This window comes from Sinocyclocheilus rhinocerous, unplaced genomic scaffold, assembly GCF_001515625.1.
Source record: "Sinocyclocheilus rhinocerous isolate Xijiao unplaced genomic scaffold, SAMN03320098_v1.1 scaffold561, whole genome shotgun sequence".
NCBI classification, from domain to species: Eukaryota; Metazoa; Chordata; class Actinopteri; order Cypriniformes; family Cyprinidae; genus Sinocyclocheilus; species Sinocyclocheilus rhinocerous.
In genome coordinates, this window is record NW_015641041.1 from 269,241 (window position 1) to 288,576 (window position 19,336).

General features: G+C 35.1%; 2 protein-coding genes across 5 annotated transcripts in view; one reads left to right on the forward strand and one right to left on the reverse strand.

Moving 5' to 3' along the window:
- Positions 1-2,121, reverse strand: part of LOC107754325 (vesicle transport protein GOT1B-like) — a 6,177-nt gene extending 4,056 nt beyond the window's left edge. The window contains exon 1 of one of the 3 annotated variants that reach the window (XM_016570727.1): positions 1,905-2,121. In XM_016570727.1, the coding sequence (XP_016426213.1) occupies positions 1,905-1,929 (25 nt within the window). In that variant the 5' untranslated portion in view covers positions 1,930-2,121. Of the gene's footprint in view, positions 1-431; positions 643-1,904 lie in introns of those variants that run through there. The other 2 variants (XM_016570726.1, XM_016570728.1) reach the window with 2 other exon arrangements.
- On the forward strand, positions 768-8,444 carry slc35b4 (solute carrier family 35 member B4). Of its 2 annotated transcripts, none has more exons than XM_016570725.1 (10): positions 768-1,039; positions 1,154-1,267; positions 4,657-4,759; positions 4,841-4,890; positions 4,961-5,042; positions 5,149-5,209; positions 5,998-6,107; positions 7,197-7,272; positions 7,931-8,006; positions 8,141-8,444. In XM_016570725.1, the coding sequence occupies exons 1-10, from the start codon at positions 963-965 to the stop codon at positions 8,385-8,387; spliced, it is 996 nt and encodes a 331-aa protein (XP_016426211.1). In that variant the 5' UTR covers positions 768-962; the 3' UTR covers positions 8,388-8,444. The 2 variants fall into 2 exon arrangements, with proteins under 2 accessions (XP_016426211.1, XP_016426210.1); XM_016570724.1 differs by lacking the exons at positions 768-1,039; positions 1,154-1,267 and adding exons at positions 2,285-2,512; positions 2,627-2,740.
- The last annotated feature ends 10,892 nt before the right edge of the window (positions 8,445-19,336 follow it).

A 19,336-nucleotide genomic window follows, 5' to 3' on the forward strand; every position in this document is an offset into this window, starting at 1 on the left:
TAGATAGATAGATAGATAGACATTCAACATTAGATAGATAGATAGATAGACATTCAACATTAGATAGATAGATAGATAGACATTCAACATTAGATAGATAGATAGATAGACATTCAACATTAGATAGATAGATAGATAGATAGATAGATAGATAGATGTACTACTGATCAAATGATCACCATATTTATATACTATAATACTGATCCAGGGTACACTACCATAATGGAAGTGGTATTTTAATGGTATCACAATTACTCTAATATTAGATTACATAGTTTCACTATAGTTGTGATTTGATGCCACGCCGTGTATCCTCGTTCATTTCCATTCATCACTTCCACACCATTTTCAGCTTTGAAGCAGTATTTTTTACATTTCTATCTAAACTAACAACATTAACGCAACGCAGAGATGTGGTAAAATTGACTTACTCTGTGAGTCCGTTAACGAAATCATGTTTGTGTGGTTTATCAGATGATTTACTGACTGATGTGTGCAACTCTTGTGTGTGTGTGTGATCGCCACGACACCGGAAACACGTAGAGATATTTTAAACGTCTGAAATGACGCAGGTACTCGGTGCCAAAAATCAGATACCGTTTATTTTTATCATTTTCACTTTATTTTATTTAAAAGCTATTTTATTATTACTAATTCCTACTCCCACGTAAATACTTGCTAATGTTTTTAGTTTGAATGAGCGTAGTCGCTTTTGGTTGCGTTGCTGGGAAATGTAGTTTTTAGTAATATCCGCATACATTCTAGATTATAGCCAAAAAACTACAAATCCCACCAGGCGCAGTGGGAAGCAGGAAGGCATGTGTGTAGCTGGGAGACGTTCATTGAAGTATCACTAGTTCACTAGTGATGGAACATTTAGACATTTATTATTCACAATGCCAACATCCGGATTAGTGTGAAGCTAAAATAACTGTGTGATTGTTTCATTTTAACCTTTGACAATGAATACGTTATTCGCGATCGCTTTGGTGTTTGTTGGTTGCTGCAGTAATGTTGTGTTTTTGGAACTTTTAGTTAGGTGAGTTGCATTTCTCTCATATATGATATTTTTTCATATTTGAGTTTGTGTTCACTGCATTTGAACATCATATATGCTGCCATTTCTTGCTTCTTTAAATTGTATATTTTACAGGGATTTCCCAGGATGTGGGAATATTGTCACATTTGCCCAGTTTGCCTTTATTGCACTGGAAGGGTTCATCTTTGAGACAAACTTTGGACGCAAAAAGCCACACATACCCCTCAGGTTAATAATTTGTTACATATTGTACGCGCATACATGTATTTTAATCATAACAGGCTTGTTTAGGCTTGTCAGAACAGTGTAAATGTCATACGTGCATTCGTTCATTCATTCTTTTTTCAAAAAATAAATACATAATTATGCATTTTTACTCAAACAACCTGTTTTTACTTGTTGAAGGAGGTAAAAGGCAGTGATTACCATTATTGATTATTATATTATTATAGGTGAGAGGTGAACGCTGTGCTTTGTCACAGTGACAGGTGGTTTGTAAGTCAACACACAGTTCAGACAGCTAATATCTTGAAAGTTTTCAGTGTGCATGCAGTACACAGTTTACATTAGGGCTGTGCAATATATCGAAATATCGCAAATGTACATATCGCAATATGCATATCGCTACAGCTTGCAATATTTGGGGCCATGAACAAAAGACAAAGAGAAAATCACTCTCTGCTCTTACCTAAATAACTTTTGTAGCTTAAATAAGAATCAGTGCATATTGAATTCAAAGAGTGTATCCTCGTTCATTTCCATTCATCACTTCCACACCATTTTCAGCTTTGAAGCAGTATTTTTTACATTTCTATCTAAACTAACAACATTAACGCAACGCAGAGATGTGGTAAAATTGACTTACTCTGTGAGTCCGTTAACGAAATCATGTTTGTGTGGTTTATCAGATGATTTACTGACTGATGTGTGCAACTTGTGTGTGTGTGTGTGATCGCCACGACACCGGAAACACGTAGAGATATTTTAAACGTCTGAAATGACGCAGGGACTCGGTGCCAAAAATCAGATACCGTTTATTTTTATCATTTTCACTTTATTTTATTTAAAAGCTATTTTATTATTACTAATTCCTACTCCCACGTAAATACTTGCTAATGTTTTTAGTTTGAATGAGCGTAGTCGCTTTTGGTTGCGTTGCTGGGAAATGTAGTTTTTAGTAATATCCACATACATTCTGGATTATAGCCAAAAAACTACAAATCCCACCAGGCGCAGTGGGAAGCAGGAAGGCATGTGTGTAGCTGGGAGACGTTCATTGAAGTATCACTAGTTCACTAGTGATGGAACATTTAGACATTTATTATTCACAATGCCAACATCCGGATTAGTGTGAAGCTAAAATAACTGTGTGATTGTTTCATTTTAACCTTTGACAATGAATACGTTATTCGCGATCGCTTTGGTGTTTGTTGGTTGCTGCAGTAATGTTGTGTTTTTGGAACTTTTGGTTAGGTGAGTTGCATTTCTCTCATATATGATATTTTTTCATATTTGAGTTTGTGTTCACTGCATTTGAACATCATATATGCTGCCATTTCTTGCTTCTTTAAATTGTATATTTTACAGGGATTTCCCAGGATGTGGGAATATTGTCACATTTGCCCAGTTTGCCTTTATTGCACTGGAAGGGTTCATCTTTGAGACAAACTTTGGACGCAAAAAGCCACACATACCCCTCAGGTTAATAATTTGTTACATATTGTACGCGCATACATGTATTTTAATCATAACAGGCTTGTTTAGGCTTGTCAGAACAGTGTAAATGTCATACGTGCATTCGTTCATTCATTCTTTTTTCAAAAAATAAATACATAATTATGCATTTTTACTCAAACAACCTGTTTTTACTTGTTGAAGGAGGTAAAAGGCAGTGATTACCATTATTGATTATTATATTATTATAGGTGAGAGGTGAACGCTGTGCTTTGTCACAGTGACAGGTGGTTTGTAAGTCAACACACAGTTCAGACAGCTAATATCTTGAAAGTTTTCAGTGTGCATGCAGTACACAGTTTACATTAGGGCTGTGCAATATATCGAAATATCGCAAATGTACATATCGCAATATGCATATCGCTACAGCTTGCAATATTTGGGGCCATGAACAAAAGACAAAGAGAAAATCACTCTCTGCTCTTACCTAAATAACTTTTGTAGCTTAAATAAGAATCAGTGCATATTGAATTCAAAGAGTAAATACTAAGCAGTGTTTTATTTTTCCTTTTTATTATTCAGTTCCTAAACTCATGTTAAAATGATTACACTAATGTTAAAATGACATTTTTATGTAATGCTCGAGTAAAACACATACCGTTCACTTTCAGAAGTTGTTGTAGGGGTGCTTTCTTATTAGAATCAGAATCAGAATGAGCTTTATTCACCACTTAAGTGTGCGCAAACACAAGGAATTTGTTGTGGTTTTACAGGAACTCTTGGTACATACATACATACATACATACAAATAACCATATATATATATATATGACACAAGATAGTTATAGAAGTTATAGAAGATACTGACTCGGCAACAGCTGAGTAAAACTGTTTCATCTGAGCATGTGGCACTTTAAGCATTATCGTATCGCATATCGAATATCGCATTATTTAATGAGTTATCGCATATCGCATTTTTCTTCAATATCACACAGCCCTAGTTTACATATTTGCACAGAAAATCAGATATGATAGCTGGACATCACTTGCTGAATGTGGTGTTGACTACAACAATAGCATGCATACTATATGATGTTTCGCATACTCCGGAGGTAGCATACAGTATATACTGCACACAGTGTGTGTTAAGCACTACTCTAGTATTCCATTCCTAACATAGTCGTGCAGTTTTGAAGCTCGACAAGATGACTTACGTTGCAGTCTTTGTGCTAAATCTAGACGGATCTCTGACATTAATGCTTCAGCCTCAAGACAGACTTTACACTGGACGTCAAGATTGTTTATTGAGCAATGAATGAATAATAAAGTAATTGGTATTAAAAACATTGCAATTTATATGTTTAATTAACATGGATAGTTTGCAGAACCTCTTTGAATTAATATACACATTTTTATGTGATGTAGACCCTGAGAATTCAAGTTAATAACTTTATTCTAATTTTAAGTTAATAATTACCTAATTAAATTAAATAATAACTTAATTATTAAGTCAGTAATTTAACAAAATATTTGCATGTTTGCAGTTCTCTGATGTCATTTAATGGTCACAAGTATTAAAGTATTAGTATTAATGTATTAATGGTCACAATTAAATATTTTTAATTGTAAAATAATTTGATTTAATTAATAATTTGCTTTAACAACTAGATATGATATGTAAAGATGGTACAAGATTATTCTATTAAATTCAATGGGATGCACCAGTTATGTCAAAAGTAATAAAACAATAGTCAGATTATATTACCTAAAAAGCGTAATGTAGTAGATTACATTACTTTTTGCCATGTAATTTGAAATCAGTAACTTTGTAAGTAATCTACTAAGCATTGCTCATATATATGCATTACATTATTTCAATTCAGTATTGTTTTCCCTCCTACTTATGAGGATTTCATGACTTTTGATGCATTTCCTTTTTGCAGTAACTATGTGATCATGGTGACCATGTTCTTTACCGTCAGCGTGATCAATAACTACGCCCTGAACTTTAACATCGCTATGCCTCTGCACATGATCTTCAGATCAGTGAGTATCGTTTATTGCATTCATTCATTGCTTTCAAATCTGTGCCTTATCGATCTCTGTATCTTCTCATTTTGATCACAGGGATCTTTAATAGCAAACATGATCCTCGGTATTATCATCTTGAAGAAAAGGTAGGCTGAAGATCATGCACAAAATCATTGCTTTATTTAGCGTATTATTCAGTCACGTTATTGCTTGCAGATATTCGGTGAGTAAATATCTCTCCATCGTGCTGGTGTCTGTGGGCATTTTCATCTGCACTATTATGTCGGCCAAACAAGTGGTGAGTTTAGTAGTTGTTTTGTATTAACAGACATAACGTACTTGCATTTCAATGCTTTATTTCACATTTATCTGCACCTAATACGCCAGGTTTGATCTTTATGTAGAATGTTGAGAAAGGGGCCACAGAGGAAGATGTTTTTTATGCCTTCATGCATTGGCTTCTGGGTAATATTCTCCACATTCACACTCAGGCAATATTTGCTGCATACTGTATAGAATATACTACCATTTAAAAATTAGTATGTGAAATGGCATTAATAACAATAAGCATTTATAATAGTTGCATGCTGCATTATTAGTAGTAGTATGTAGTATATACGGTATTACTAATGTTCAAAAGTTTGAGGTCAGTATTTTTTTTAAAGGAAATTAATACGTTTATTTAGCAGGGATGCATTAAAGACATTTATAATGTTACAAAAGATTTATATTTGAAATAAATGCTGTGCTTTTGAACTTTCTATTTATCAAAGAATCCTTAAAAAACAAAACATATCACAGTTTACACTCAGATATGAAGCAGCACAACTGTTTTCAACATTGATAATAATTTTTAAAAGTTTCCTCGGCAGCATATTAAAATGATTTCTGAAGATCATGTGACACTGAAGACTGGAGTAATGCTGAAAATTCAACTGCGCATCACAGAAATAAATTACATTTTAAAATAGAAAAAACAGAAAACAGTTATTTGAAATAGTAATAGTAAGAAATATTACTACAGATTTAACTGTATTTGATCAAATAAATATCGCGTTTTAATGAGCATAAGAGACTCAAAAATATAAAAATTCATACCAACCTCAAACTTTTGAACAGTAGTGTACTTATTGCAAACTGCTAAATTAGTATCAATAGTGTGTTAACATGCAGTTCTGAAGACATGTACGTATATGTGGTTAGTTAAAGCATTCTGCATCATATTTGATTGCATTAATGTTGTTGTGTTTCAGGTATCGCCATGCTGACGTTCGCCTTGCTGATGTCTGCAAGAATGGGCATTTTCCAGGAAACTCTGTACAAGAAATATGGCAAACACTCCAAGGAGGCTCTGTTTTACAATGTCAGTCCCTAACTATACATACAGTGGTATGCGAAAGTTTGGGAAGCCCTTGCAGAATCTCTGAATAATTTTTACAAAACAAGAGAGATCATACAAAATGCATGTTATTTTTTTTATTTAGTACTGTCCTGAGTAAGATATTTTACATAAAAGATGTTTACATTTAGTCCACAAAAACAAAATAGCTGAAATTATTCAAATAACCCCATTCAAAAGTTTGTGGTTCTTAACACTGTGTTGTTACCTGGATGATCCACAGCTGTGTTTTTTGTTTTGTGATGGTTGTTCATGACTCTTGTTTGTTCTGAAAACAGTTCAACTGAGCACTGTTCTTCAGAAAAATCCTCCAGCTCCTGCAGATTCTTCAGTTTTCCAGCATGTCCGGGAAACATGCAAGTATCTTCTGTTGCTTCCGAAGGGCAATACTATATGAAAAAAAAAAAAAAAGAAGATATTTCAACAAAATAAGAAAAATTTGGACATTTTCATTCTGTCAGACATTTTCATTCACAATGCATTCGGCTCTTAATGCATTGTGTTTCCTTCTGGAGCATCAGTGAATGTTTGAACCTTCTGTAATAGTTGTGTTTGAGTCCCTCAGTTGTCCTCAGTGTGAAAAGATGGATCTTAAAATCATACAGTCACTGCTGGAAAGGGTTCAAATATGCAGAAGATGCTGGAAAACTGAAGAATCTGCAGGACATTATGGAACAGTGCTCAGTTTAACTGTTCAGAACAAACAAGGGACTCATGAACAACTATCACAAAACAAAAAAACAGTCGTGGATCATCCAGGTAACACACAGTATTAAGAACCACATACTTTTGAACGGAGTTATTTTAATAATTTCTGCAATTTTTTTTTTCTTGTGAACTAAATGTAAACATCTTTTATGTAAAATATCTTACTCAGGACAGTACTAAATAAAAAAGAACATGCATTTTGTATGATCTCTCTTATTTTGTAAAAAATTATTCACATTTTCACAGATTCTGCAAGGGGTTCCCAAACTTTCGCATGCCACTGTATGATGCTGTATTTAAGTGTGCAACATTGGGATTGAGTGGGATTTTTCTGCCTTGTTTCAGCACTTTCTGCCATTACCGGGATTCCTCCTGCTGTCAACAGACATCTACAAACACGCTGTGCTCTTCAGCCAGAGCTGTGAGTCCGGTTCTGTTGGGACTAATACAGTAAATTAGCCAGCACCGCTCAAATGTTTGGGGTCGGTAAGATTTTAAAATGTTTTTTAAAGAATGCTCACCAAAACTGCGTTTATTTGATCCAAAATACGGTAAAAACAGGAGTATTATGAAATATTACTACAATTTAAAATAGCTCAAATTTTAATAAGTAATTGCAACTCTTTTTTTTTATTCCATGTCAGAAATGGGCTTCCATAATATATATTTAAAATATAATTTATTCCTTTGATGTAAAGCTGTATTTTCAGCATCATTACTCCAGTCTTCAGTGTCACATGATCTTCAGAAATCATTCTAATATGCTGCTTTGCTGCTCAAGAAACATTTCTGATTATTATCAATGTTGAAAACAGTCGTGCTGCTTCAAAGTTTTGTGGAAACATGATACAGATCATATTTTGATGAATAGAAAGTTCAAAAGAGCAGCATTTATTTGAAACCAAAATCTTTTGTAACATCTTTTATCACTTCTGATCAATTTAATGCAACCTTATTGAATGAAAGGGCTGATATCTTTCAAACCCCCAAATGTTTGAATGCTGTATGTAAGCCTTAAGAAGTCTTACTTTGTTTGGCTTTTTCGCTTGAAATGACAAACCAGTGACTTTCTCTCAAAGCTCCAGTGGAAGTGCCTGTGATTGGTCTGTCTGTGCCTGTCATGTGGTTATACCTACTGATGAACGTCGTCACCCAGTATCCTTTCATATTTGTCATATCCATTTTCTTTATAGGCTTTTATTGGACAGAACTGTAGAAAGCCATGCTGAGAAATCTGTCTACAGTCAGTATGTTTCATTGTATACTTTATCCTTAGCCTGATATTTCAGATATGTGTGCATCCGCGGTGTGTTCATTCTGACCACGGAGTGTGCGTCGCTCACGGTTACACTAGTGGTGACGCTTCGCAAATTCCTGAGTCTCATTATTTCCATCCTGTACTTCCATAATCCCTTCACAGCCTGGCACTGGGTCGGCACGGCCGTGGTGTTCCTGGGAACGCTGCTCTACACGGAAGTATGGTCCAGCGTTCGTGCGGCAGTGAAAGGAGAGAAAGCTGACCAGAAGGCAGAGTAAATTATGGAAGCCCGTTTCCATATTACACCACGGAATAAAAAAAAAAGGTAATTGTAACTTTTTAACTCCCAGTTCTGACTTCTTCTCCCAATTCAGAGTTTATATCTTGCAATTCTGACAAAAGACTAAACTCAGAATTCTGAGAAAAAACGTCAGAATTCTGAGATTCAAACTCGGAATTCTGAGAGAAAAGTCAGAATTCTGAGATTCAAACTCGGAATTCTGAGATTCAAACTTGGAATTCTGAGAAAAAACGTCAGAATTCTGAGATTCAAACTTGGAATTCTGAGAAAAAACGTCAGAATTCTGAGATTCAAACTCGGAATTCTGAGAAAAAAAATCAGAATTCTAAGATTCAAACTCGGAATTCTGAGATTCAAACTTGGAATTCTGAGAAAAAACGTCAGAATTCTGAGATTCAAACTCGGAATTCTGAGAAAAAAAATCAGAATTCTAAGATTCAAACTCGGAATTCTGAGATTCAAACTTGGAATTCTGAGAAAAAACGTCAGAATTCTGAGATTCAAACTCGGAATTCTGAGAAAAAAAATCAGAATTCTAAGATTCAAACTCGGAATTCTGAGAAAAAACGTCAGAATTTCGAGATATAAACTCAGAATTGCAAGAGAGTCAGAAAAGTCCAAATTGTGAGATAAAAAGTCACAATTACCTTTTTAATTTTCTCATTCCATGGTGGAAACAAGCTTCCACAGTAAATTGTAAGGGAACTGTAATACCTCTTTAGCTTCGTGTGAGTGTGTTTTGTTAGTGTGTGTCCCATCACTATTCATTTTTAAGTTATTCACAGTGAATGGATGAGTGCTTGAGGTACATTTGGGCCAATGTTATGAGCTGTTTTTGAGCCAGGTGTGAGTGTAAGTTAGAGTGTTTGTCTGTAAGCTTTCACAATTCATGACCTGTTTTCAGTATCTAGATCTGTATTTGTAGAAATAGACACTCATTTTGTTCCTGGCATTATATTTACTTCAAGAAAGTCACATAGATCTACTTCTTCGCACATTAAAACTAACATAATGGTCAAGTTTTGCTACATTTGTTAGCAGAACTACAGCTATTTTTCATAAGTGTTCGTGTTGACTACAAGTTAGCGGTATTTATTTCTTTTCCATTTTTAAACACAGCCGTTTTTAGTAAGTCAGTAAATATGTTGGCCCACTTACACGTGTCTTTGTTCGGGTGAAATAATAAAGTAAATAAGACTACGAAAGATAATGCATAGGCATTTTAAGTTCTAGTCATCTATCATATTTGACATTTTGTAGTCGCCGTCCACTAGCGCCTCAGGCGGGTGAGTAAAAGCAATACTGTAGAAAACATGACTGCTAATACTGTATAAAATGTCTACAGATGTTATGTTCATGAGGCTAGAATTTGTCATTTGGCATGGATTTGTGTAAGAAACTTTGTTTATCAGCTAACACAAACTGAGACCTCATAAAGTGAAGGAAATCATGTCTTTTGTGCAATTCTTTGAATCTCAGCTGCATTTTTTTTTCGTGCACCTGGTGTGTAGGCTATTCACTCTGATAGCACACATACATCACAGAGACGTCTGCATTTGCATCTACAAGACTGAGTTTGCTCATCTGCAATATGTCTATAGGACGTTTCCTATCAGATGTCAAATAGACTTTTAGAAGATGTTTATGATTTAGAATGAATGTAAAACTGATGTCTTAAAGACGTCTATCAGATGTTTGTACACAGCAGATGCTTTCCAGATGAAGCGATCTTTAACAGACATCTTGCAGACGTAGGTGTGCTGTCTGGGCACAGTTCATAATTGCTAGGATGAATCTATTTTTCTATATGTTCTATTAATTGTATGGGCTTTATTGGATTTTTAAAGTATTAAGTATGAACTTCTTGTCTGAAGCATCAATAATACCACAGATCTATAATAGAGAGTCATTATATCGATCAGTGGATAATATCCAGGGTAATGTTTGTCACTCATGTAGAATTCATAAACTCACACAGTACAATTCATCATGGTAACCATATTTTTCCACCAAAACACAATAGTACAACAATGCAGTTATTGTTAATACTGTAAAATCATGATAATTGAATGAGATTGTGGTAAAAAAAAAAAAAAAGCAGAACAATGTTAATATTTTGAATAATAATAATAACATCATGTATTATTAATATATCACATTAGCCACGCCCCCAGACATATACAGGTGGTATTGTGAAACAGCACAGAATGTCAACTTTAAGTACTTATAAGCTTAAATAAGCTTGTATGCTCCTAGATGTATTACATAACACTCATTTCTAATTGTGAACATTCATTAGCTGACAACCATATTTTCCACCAAAATACAATAGTTACTGTTAGTACTGTGAAGTTAATAATAATTAATAAGCCTGTTCAAAAAGAGTAAGCTTTGCATTTTTTAGTGCAGAAATTCGTTTTTCAACATTTTGAATAATAGTTTATATTAATCATGCATTATTAATAGATCATATTAGCCACACACCCAAATATTTAATATCTTGAAAAAGCACAAAATGTCCACTTCAAGTTCTTATAAACGTAAATAAAGCGTGTACGCTCTCAGATATATTAACAATAACATTTATTGCTAATTATAAACGTTTATTAGCTCACAAAAATGAATGACTGGCTCTCGAGAGGTTTAAATTCCTCGGGGTGTGGGAGTGGGAAGGGCTGAGCTGAACACGTGCTGAAGCCCATACTGAACATCCCAGTCCTTCAGATAAAACAATTTCTGTGTTTTATTGACGATAATTATCGCGATAAACTGCAGAGATGGGGGGGAAACAGCAGCTCGCGCCATGTTTCCTTCGACCCGGCCGATGAGGAGGGGGTTGCATTCGTGAAGGGCATTCGTGTGAGTGTGCTAGATAACATTAAACTTAAGGAAAAGTGTTTTCTGGTTCCTTTATTAAGTAATTTCAACTATATCATCTGTGTCGTTCATGCAAAACTTGCGGATGCGTGCTTAACAACGTAAGGTTGTTGTTACATGTTTGCACTGCAAGAGCTTCAGTGATTCGGTTTTGAAACTGTTTAACTAGAATATAGTGTAAATTGCAAGAAATGCATCGTTTGTGGAGATTTTATGGCTGCTGAACAAAATGCAGGGCATGTAGCTTATATATATATATAGCCTACAGGTCACGACCCTACTGCATACTAAACATACTACACCTAGACATGAGTGGTAAACTTTCAGATTGCCTGTAGACATTGCTTTCAAAACCAACTAATACTAATGACCGTATAGCCCCACACCAACCTCATAGCACTACTTTTCCTTTTAATAAAACACGGTACTACCAGATTTTGTTGGACTTAGCATAGTAACGCCATGTTTTTGGATGTGTCCCATGGTAATACCATTGTACATGAATTTGGTTTCCATTCAATGGTATATAACAGTGTACAATGGTATTCCCATCTGCAGTACTTTCTTTCAAAATTAACGCACTTTCAACCAACTCCCAGATTATTTGAGATCATGTAAAACACACATAAATAAGTAATATCATCTAATGGAGATCCATGCATCCCAGCTCAAGTCAAATTGTATTGAAAATCTGACAAAAAAATATTAATTCATTTTGGAATACAATAATCTGGAAGAATAGTTATTTGAAATCCTGGTGATGCACAAAAATGTTCTCAGTTTTCATCATAAAACATAATAGCTCACATATTTTAAAGAAGAAGGGAAATTGTGTATCAATGGTATTTCTGATCTGACACTAAACAGCTTTCAGAGCGAGTGATTGATCGCATGAAGGTGCCTCCACCTGTGGTTCGACCGCAAGCTACAACCAAATCCTCTACGCAGTCAACGACTGTAGCTTCTCTGGTTGAGCGGTTGGTTTCAGGTGAACTTCATGTACCCATAATCCCTCATCCTCCCTCGTATGCCAGTACTTTGGTTCCTCCTCCTCTTTCAGAGCCAGTAACACCTTTCGTGCCTTTAGTACCTGTGACTGAGGAAACATCTGCACCTCCTTCACCTGTAAAGTCACCTGAGGGTCTTCCGACTCCTCCACCGACAGGTGATGAGCATGTAGCCATACTTGTACCTGACTCTCAACCTGTTGTGCTGCCTGCTGAACCCATGAATGTTCCTTCACAAGAGTCAAGTGAACCACTAACTGCTTCTCCACTAGTTGAACCAAGCGTTGAGCACCTAACACCACCTCCTACCATAACCTCGACTGCTGAACCCGTAGCCATTCCACCTTCAACAACCACAGACCCACTAACTGAACCTGTAACATCTTTAGAGTCCTCTGTTGAACTTCTCATTCCACCTGCTGAACCGATTGAACCTGTAGAGACTCTCTCCTCCTGTAATTTAGCCGCTCAACCAACAGCTGGCAAGCTTTCGGACTTACCTGTTGATCCTGAGACTTCACCCTCCACGATCTCCATATCTGCTCCCATCCCATCTGTCTTGGAGGAGTCTGCTGTGTCATCTGGATCGGCTTCATCTGTGGGTTTGCATGATGAAATGCCTTCCAAGACGCGAATGGGTCCAAATCCCACTGGAGAACCTCAGGTTCCTCATCTTCCCCAGGTTGAGGAACCTGTTGCGCCTTCATTTATTGACCAACTCGAGGTCTTACCGCCACAAACACGTTGGTAAGTTCATCATTTGGTTCATCATTCTTACCAAAGTCTCTCTGGTTAATTTTTGACTGATTGACCTGCAAAGTCTCCACTTGTACCTCAGGATTTTGTGCAAATGCTTGATGAACTCCATCGTGAATTCACAATAAAACGGAAGTAGCAACAGAATGTTTCTGTGAACTTTTCTGTAAACAGCACAGCTCTATATGTAAAGTTTTGGATATTGCATAACTTTACCTGCATACATACAGAGCATTCATGTGCACAATATATGTGACCCTGGACCACAAAACCAGTCAATTTTGAGATTTTGAGATTTATACATTATCTGAAAGCTGAATAAATAAGCTTTCCATTGGTGTATGGTTTGTTAGGATAGGACAATATTTGGTCGAGATACAACTATTTGAAAATCTGGAATCTGAGGGTGCAAAAAAATCTAAATATTGAGAAAATCATCTTTAAAGTTGTCCAAATGAAGTTCTTAGCAAAGCATAATACTAATCAACAATTAAGTTTTGATATATTTACGGTAGGAAATTTACAAAATATCTTCATGGAACATGATCTTTACTTAATATCCTAATGATTTTTGGCATAAAAGAAAAATCTATAATTTTGACCCATACAATGTATTTTTGGCTATTTCTACAAATATACCCCAGCGACTTAAGATTTTCTTAAGCTTTTGTGCTCCAGGGTCACATATACTATATAGGAAATCTCAGCTGCTTGATTGCTCGTATCATCACAAAATGTAAACAGTTTTATCGCCTATCTGCTAAATGCAACTATAAGGCATGAAGTTATTAAGGTACTATAAACAACAACATTGTGATTTTCATCACAATTTTCATTAACATGATTTTTAAAATAATATGTATTGTTAAAACGAATAATTATTTAAAAAATGGAACATGCATGGATTAATTTTTTGCAATCTATAACATGCATTTAGAAAACAGGTTGAATTTTCATTTCATGTTGACTTTAACATCTCAGGAACTTGATTGTGTTTCATAAATTAATGGAAGATATGACATTTTCTCTTTTTAGTAGATGAGGAAAAGCTCAGAAAGCAGATCAGAGAAGATTTCCAGAAGCTCCTGAAGGAGGAGATGAAGATGGCAGAGCGTAACATTCGACAACAGTAAAAACTTATCTGATGAAGATGAAGATCTCTCAACAGAATACCCAGAGTTTTGGCATTAAACAGTATTTACTGTGTGTTTTCATAAGGCTGGAGGAAGAGAAAGCTAAAGCGAAGGCCCAGGCTCAGGCTGCAGCAAGACTCCAGATTCAGGAGGAGGTCCGGAAGCTTCTGGAAGAGGAGAAGGCGTCCTATCAACAGACTCTAGCAGATGCCGTTAGGAGGGAGCAGTTGAACGTTCAGGGTGAGCGTCTCATAACTCAGTGTTATGTAAATTAGCGTATGCACACAGTTGTGTGTTGTTTGTGTATGTGCATGTTTCTGACAATTTGAACAGCTTCTTGTGTCTCTGTGCAGTTTTTTGCAAAGCCGTTATAACAAAAATATGCTACTATGAAAATACTAAAAATGAATATTAAAAAAACACATTTAATTTAAAAACAAACAAACAAACACTAGTTAAAAATGAGAAAAACACACAACAAAATTACTAAAACTTTAACTAAAATAAAAAAAAATTATTGGAAAATAGAAATTGTAATCTAAAATTTAAAAAATATCAATACAAACTTCTGAATGATACTAAGATAACACTAGTATCATGTGCAAAACATGTTACCTAACATTTTCTCTGGATCCACCTCTAAATGTATCTGCATGTGTTGGCTATAGTGTTAAACGTGCATGACTTTAAATGGTAGTGTTTTGCTGCTTAACTCCACTGTCGCTTATTTCCTTTCTCCTGTTCTCTTGATCTGCTGGTGTGTTTCAGTGGATGGAGAGGAAGGTAAGATGATGAGGCTTCACTTTGCCAATCACTTGCTCGTTCACTTTTTCAAGAGAAATTGTGATCATTTCTATTCCAGCTAGAAGTAAGTGAGTGAATGCTTTAATTTGCATGAATCTATCACACACATGCAGCCTTTGATGTAAATTTAACATCATTTGTGAGCAAGACTCTATTTGGATATTTATATCAAAAAATAAATGTGCCATTAAACTCTCTTTAGTGTTCATTTAATTTCTATGGAAGATTTACATGCTGATGCTTTCGTGTGTTTTCTTCCCATCAGGCTCAGAAGCTGGAGGAGAAGGAGAAAGATCTGGAAAATCAGGACGCTTTGTTTCGGGAGCAGATCGCCAAGATGCAAGAAAAGGCAAAATGATTCATCTTTCCTTTCATATGCTCCCTGTACTTTTTTCAGAGTGATATCACACACTATATAGACATTTATTAATAATAATAATAAAAATAACAAAAACAAGCAAATTTACTAAAATGAAAATGAAAACAGAAATTATGCAAAATAAAAAAGAATTCAAAATATTAACAAAAACTGTAGTAGTTTCTTCTTGATACTAAAATAACACTGATGCAGTATATTACACGTGTTGACTGTCTCGTTGTTGTGCAGACGGCTCAGTTCACTAAAGTTACTGCTGAAAATTACAAGAAAGGCTTAGAAGACGCACACAACTGTTTCAGTGCAAGATCAACAAATCAGTGTTTAGTTTTTCAAATGACGTTTATCTAATTTCTCACTCTCTCTAGGCGATACCAAATCAAGCCAGTGTGTTCAGATCTGCAGAGTCAGATATTGAAGTGTTACGCTGCGAATAAAGGTCGTACAATGAGCTGTTCCAACATGGCATCACTGTGCATTCAGTGTGAGGACCGTGCCAAACAGCTAATCCACACTAATAAGGCATGACATGACTCATAATCAAAATAGTGATCAAAATAATGACTGAGAATTTTTTTTTTTTTTGCTGTGTAGCTTTGTATCTTAGCTTAAACTAAGATTGGTTACAGAATTATTCAACAGAATTTCATTCATTTTCTTCCAGGATAAAAAGCTGAGCACCGGAGGTTAGCTTACTGGACTGGACTTCAGATCTACAGTGTCACGGTGAAAGAAAAAGGGCCATAACAGCAAACAGACACATCTTAACCAATCCTAAAACTCCAGACATTTAGTTTAACTGTTTATAGTTACTATACAGCAAAATGTGCCAGTCAAACAATTTCTGTGAAGAAATTTCACCCCTACAGAAAGAGCAAAGAGATTTTACACATTTCAGCAGTTTTGAATATGCATTTTCTGGAATATGAGCCATTATTGGACAACAATGGTGAAATACCTCCACTAATTTCAGACTCTTGTAACTGTGAACTCCTAACCTAAAGGTTTTCAGGTCCTATTGAGTGCTTTGTTTGTGTGCGCAGATGTAGTGATTTCTTCTGTGTTCCTTTTTGTTTTAGAATAGTGCATGACCAAAAAGTATGGGTATTTCCGTTGAATGTGGAATCCAAGCTCTGCTGCCTAAAAGCCATTCAAATGTGTCCAAAGTAAAATGGGTATTTAAAGAATAATACCCATTTTCAAAAATAAAAATTTGCTGAAAATGTACTTGCTTTCAGGCCATCCAAGATGTAGATGAGTTTGTTTCTTCATCAGATTTGGAGAAATGTAGCATTGCATCACTTGCTAAGCAATGGATGTGAATGGATGTTTTTTACTCCAAATGGTCCTCTATCGATAATATTGCTTTCTCCAGTGAAAAAAAAAAACATCTCATCTGAATCAGGAGAGAAATATGCTCAGATCAAGCACCGTTTACAAGCAAAAACAGCTCCAAACAAATATGTCAGTGGATTTTGATGTGAGAGGACAACAGGAGTTGGACTTTTTCACTGAAGGAAGCTTATTATGGGTATTTTGTCCAGAAGGTTTAAAGTTCAAATGTCTTAATGATGGATTTGTTTCTTACAAACACGCAGCTTTTCACTTCACAAGATGTTAACTGATGGACTGGAGTGGTGTGGATTATTGTGATGTTTTTATCAGCTGTTTGGACTCTCATTCTGACGGCACCCATCCACTGCAGAGGATCCACTGGTGAGCAAGTGTTGGATGGGTGAAATGATGAATATGTTTATGTAGGTTTTGTTGCGCAACTTTAAATAAGATGTTTCCACTAGATGGCGCTGTCTTCTACAGTCTGTGGCCAGATACTGAACGTTAGATTATTATTCTTGATGTTTTATGGAACCACATTGGTCTAGAAGGTTAAAAGGACAATCAAGCCTCTCAGTACTGCCATTTTCCCAAGCCTTGGATGAGCAGAATGTCAATAAGTTCAGTATGAAACAAACACGAGCAGTTGTAAAATGAGCAGTGACCTTATATTATCTAGCTGATGCATTTGCATCTATAGCCTGTGTCTGGTTTATTATTTTATTGATCCCCTATAGGGGGCTGTAGTTCTGTCAGTGCAGTATTGTATTGTATGAGAGGGTGAAATGAATAAGAAGTCATGTTCACCTCTTATAAACGTGTCCTACCAGCATGAACACATAGATGCAGCACAGCAGTTCATGCAAATTTCACATCCCTTGCACGCTCTGCCTTAACCCTCTATTGCATGCATTATGAAAGCATGTCTGATGAAATATTCTTGGATAAAATGGCCGTAATTATTAAAATCAACATCAATTGGCTCCTAGCTTAATGTTTTATTAAAATGTTACTTAATGGTAGTGGTTCAGCCCATTATCAATTACTCAACCTCATGATGTTTCAAAACCTTAAGTATGAACACAAATGTATACAATTTTATGTATATGTCACTCTTTTACATGCATTTACAGTAATTTTCATGCATCAAAAACAATACAAAAACTTGATTTGAGTAACAGATTGAAATTGAAGTTATTTGCTAAAAAAGTCTTTCCTTTAAGCGAGCTGATCGAGAAAAGGATCAGTCCGATTCACAAATGAATCATTCATCAACTGAATCGAATAACCATAAAAACAGAAATAAAACAGGTTTAAGTTGAAGTACTAAAATGAATAATACTTGAGCTAAAATGAAAATAAATTAAAGCTAAATAGAAATAAAAAAATATATAAAAAAAACAAAGGAAAATAAAAAAATTATTAAAACTTAAATTCAAAGTATTCCAATTCAAAGTATTCCTAAATACTGTAGTATATAAACAGCATAAAAATAAGAATTTGTCCTTTCATGTTCATTATATAAGAAAAAAGCAACCAGGATATTTGTCAAAAAATCTTCTTTTGTGTTCCACAGAAGAAATAAAGTTTTAGCAAATTACCATAAAAAAATAACTAACTGAAATAAAATAAGGTTAAGTTGAAGAAATAAAATGAAAAATTCTAAAACTGACCAAACTGAAAATAAATTAAACCAAATAGAAATAAGAAAAAAACTGATAAAAATGACAGAATCAAAAACAAAATTACCAAAACTTAAATTAAAATTAAAATAAAAGCTAAAAAATATGAAAATTAAAAAGCTAATTCAAAATATTTATAAAAATTATTACAGTATATAAATAGCATAGAAATAACATATGGCATAAAAGACACAAAAACAAGTAAATGATTTTAGGGTGAACTACAGTATCCCTTTAAATACATGTTAAAATGGTAGATATTTACTAATGTAAAAGATCTATATTGTAATATTCGACAGCTACAGTATTCTCTATAGTAGCCGTATTCATTTCATTCCACAGTTGCACAATGTTGCTTCTGGGCAGGAAGCATTTAAGCAATCATAGCATACAAATAATTTATACGATCGTACATTTTTTAAATGAAGTTTACTTGCTAACAAATGTGAGCCATATTCTCTGCTTTTCTCCACAGCTTGTCCTCGAGATGTTTTTAAAGACTGCTAAGATGCAGTGTGACCAAGAACAAGGGTTTAATTGGTTTAAATTCGAATTGTTCCCTCATTAAGTGCTTGTAAACTGGGCTTGTTATCCAGAGTGCAATAGACAGTTCAGATGCTTACAAATGACTGCTTGCAAACCTGAAACCACAACATCCTCGTCTGCCCCTGAATCTGTCAATCTAGCTTGACACGAGCTTTATATCTGAAGAAAGATTTAAAACAGGTGACATTTATAACCCCTGTTTATAGAGGGCTTGATGATCCTCAATTACAGTTTTATAGGACGATCAGAGAGGTGCAAATCTTATGAGAGCGAGGTGTGACGAAAGGTTTGAAGTGCCGTCACTTGGAACGAGGCAGAGCCGTGAATTGCGGGGTCACCGTGTGACCTGAATTTTACAACACCATGAAACCGGCTTCAGATGTCTGCTGAGGGCATTTCAAATCCAACAT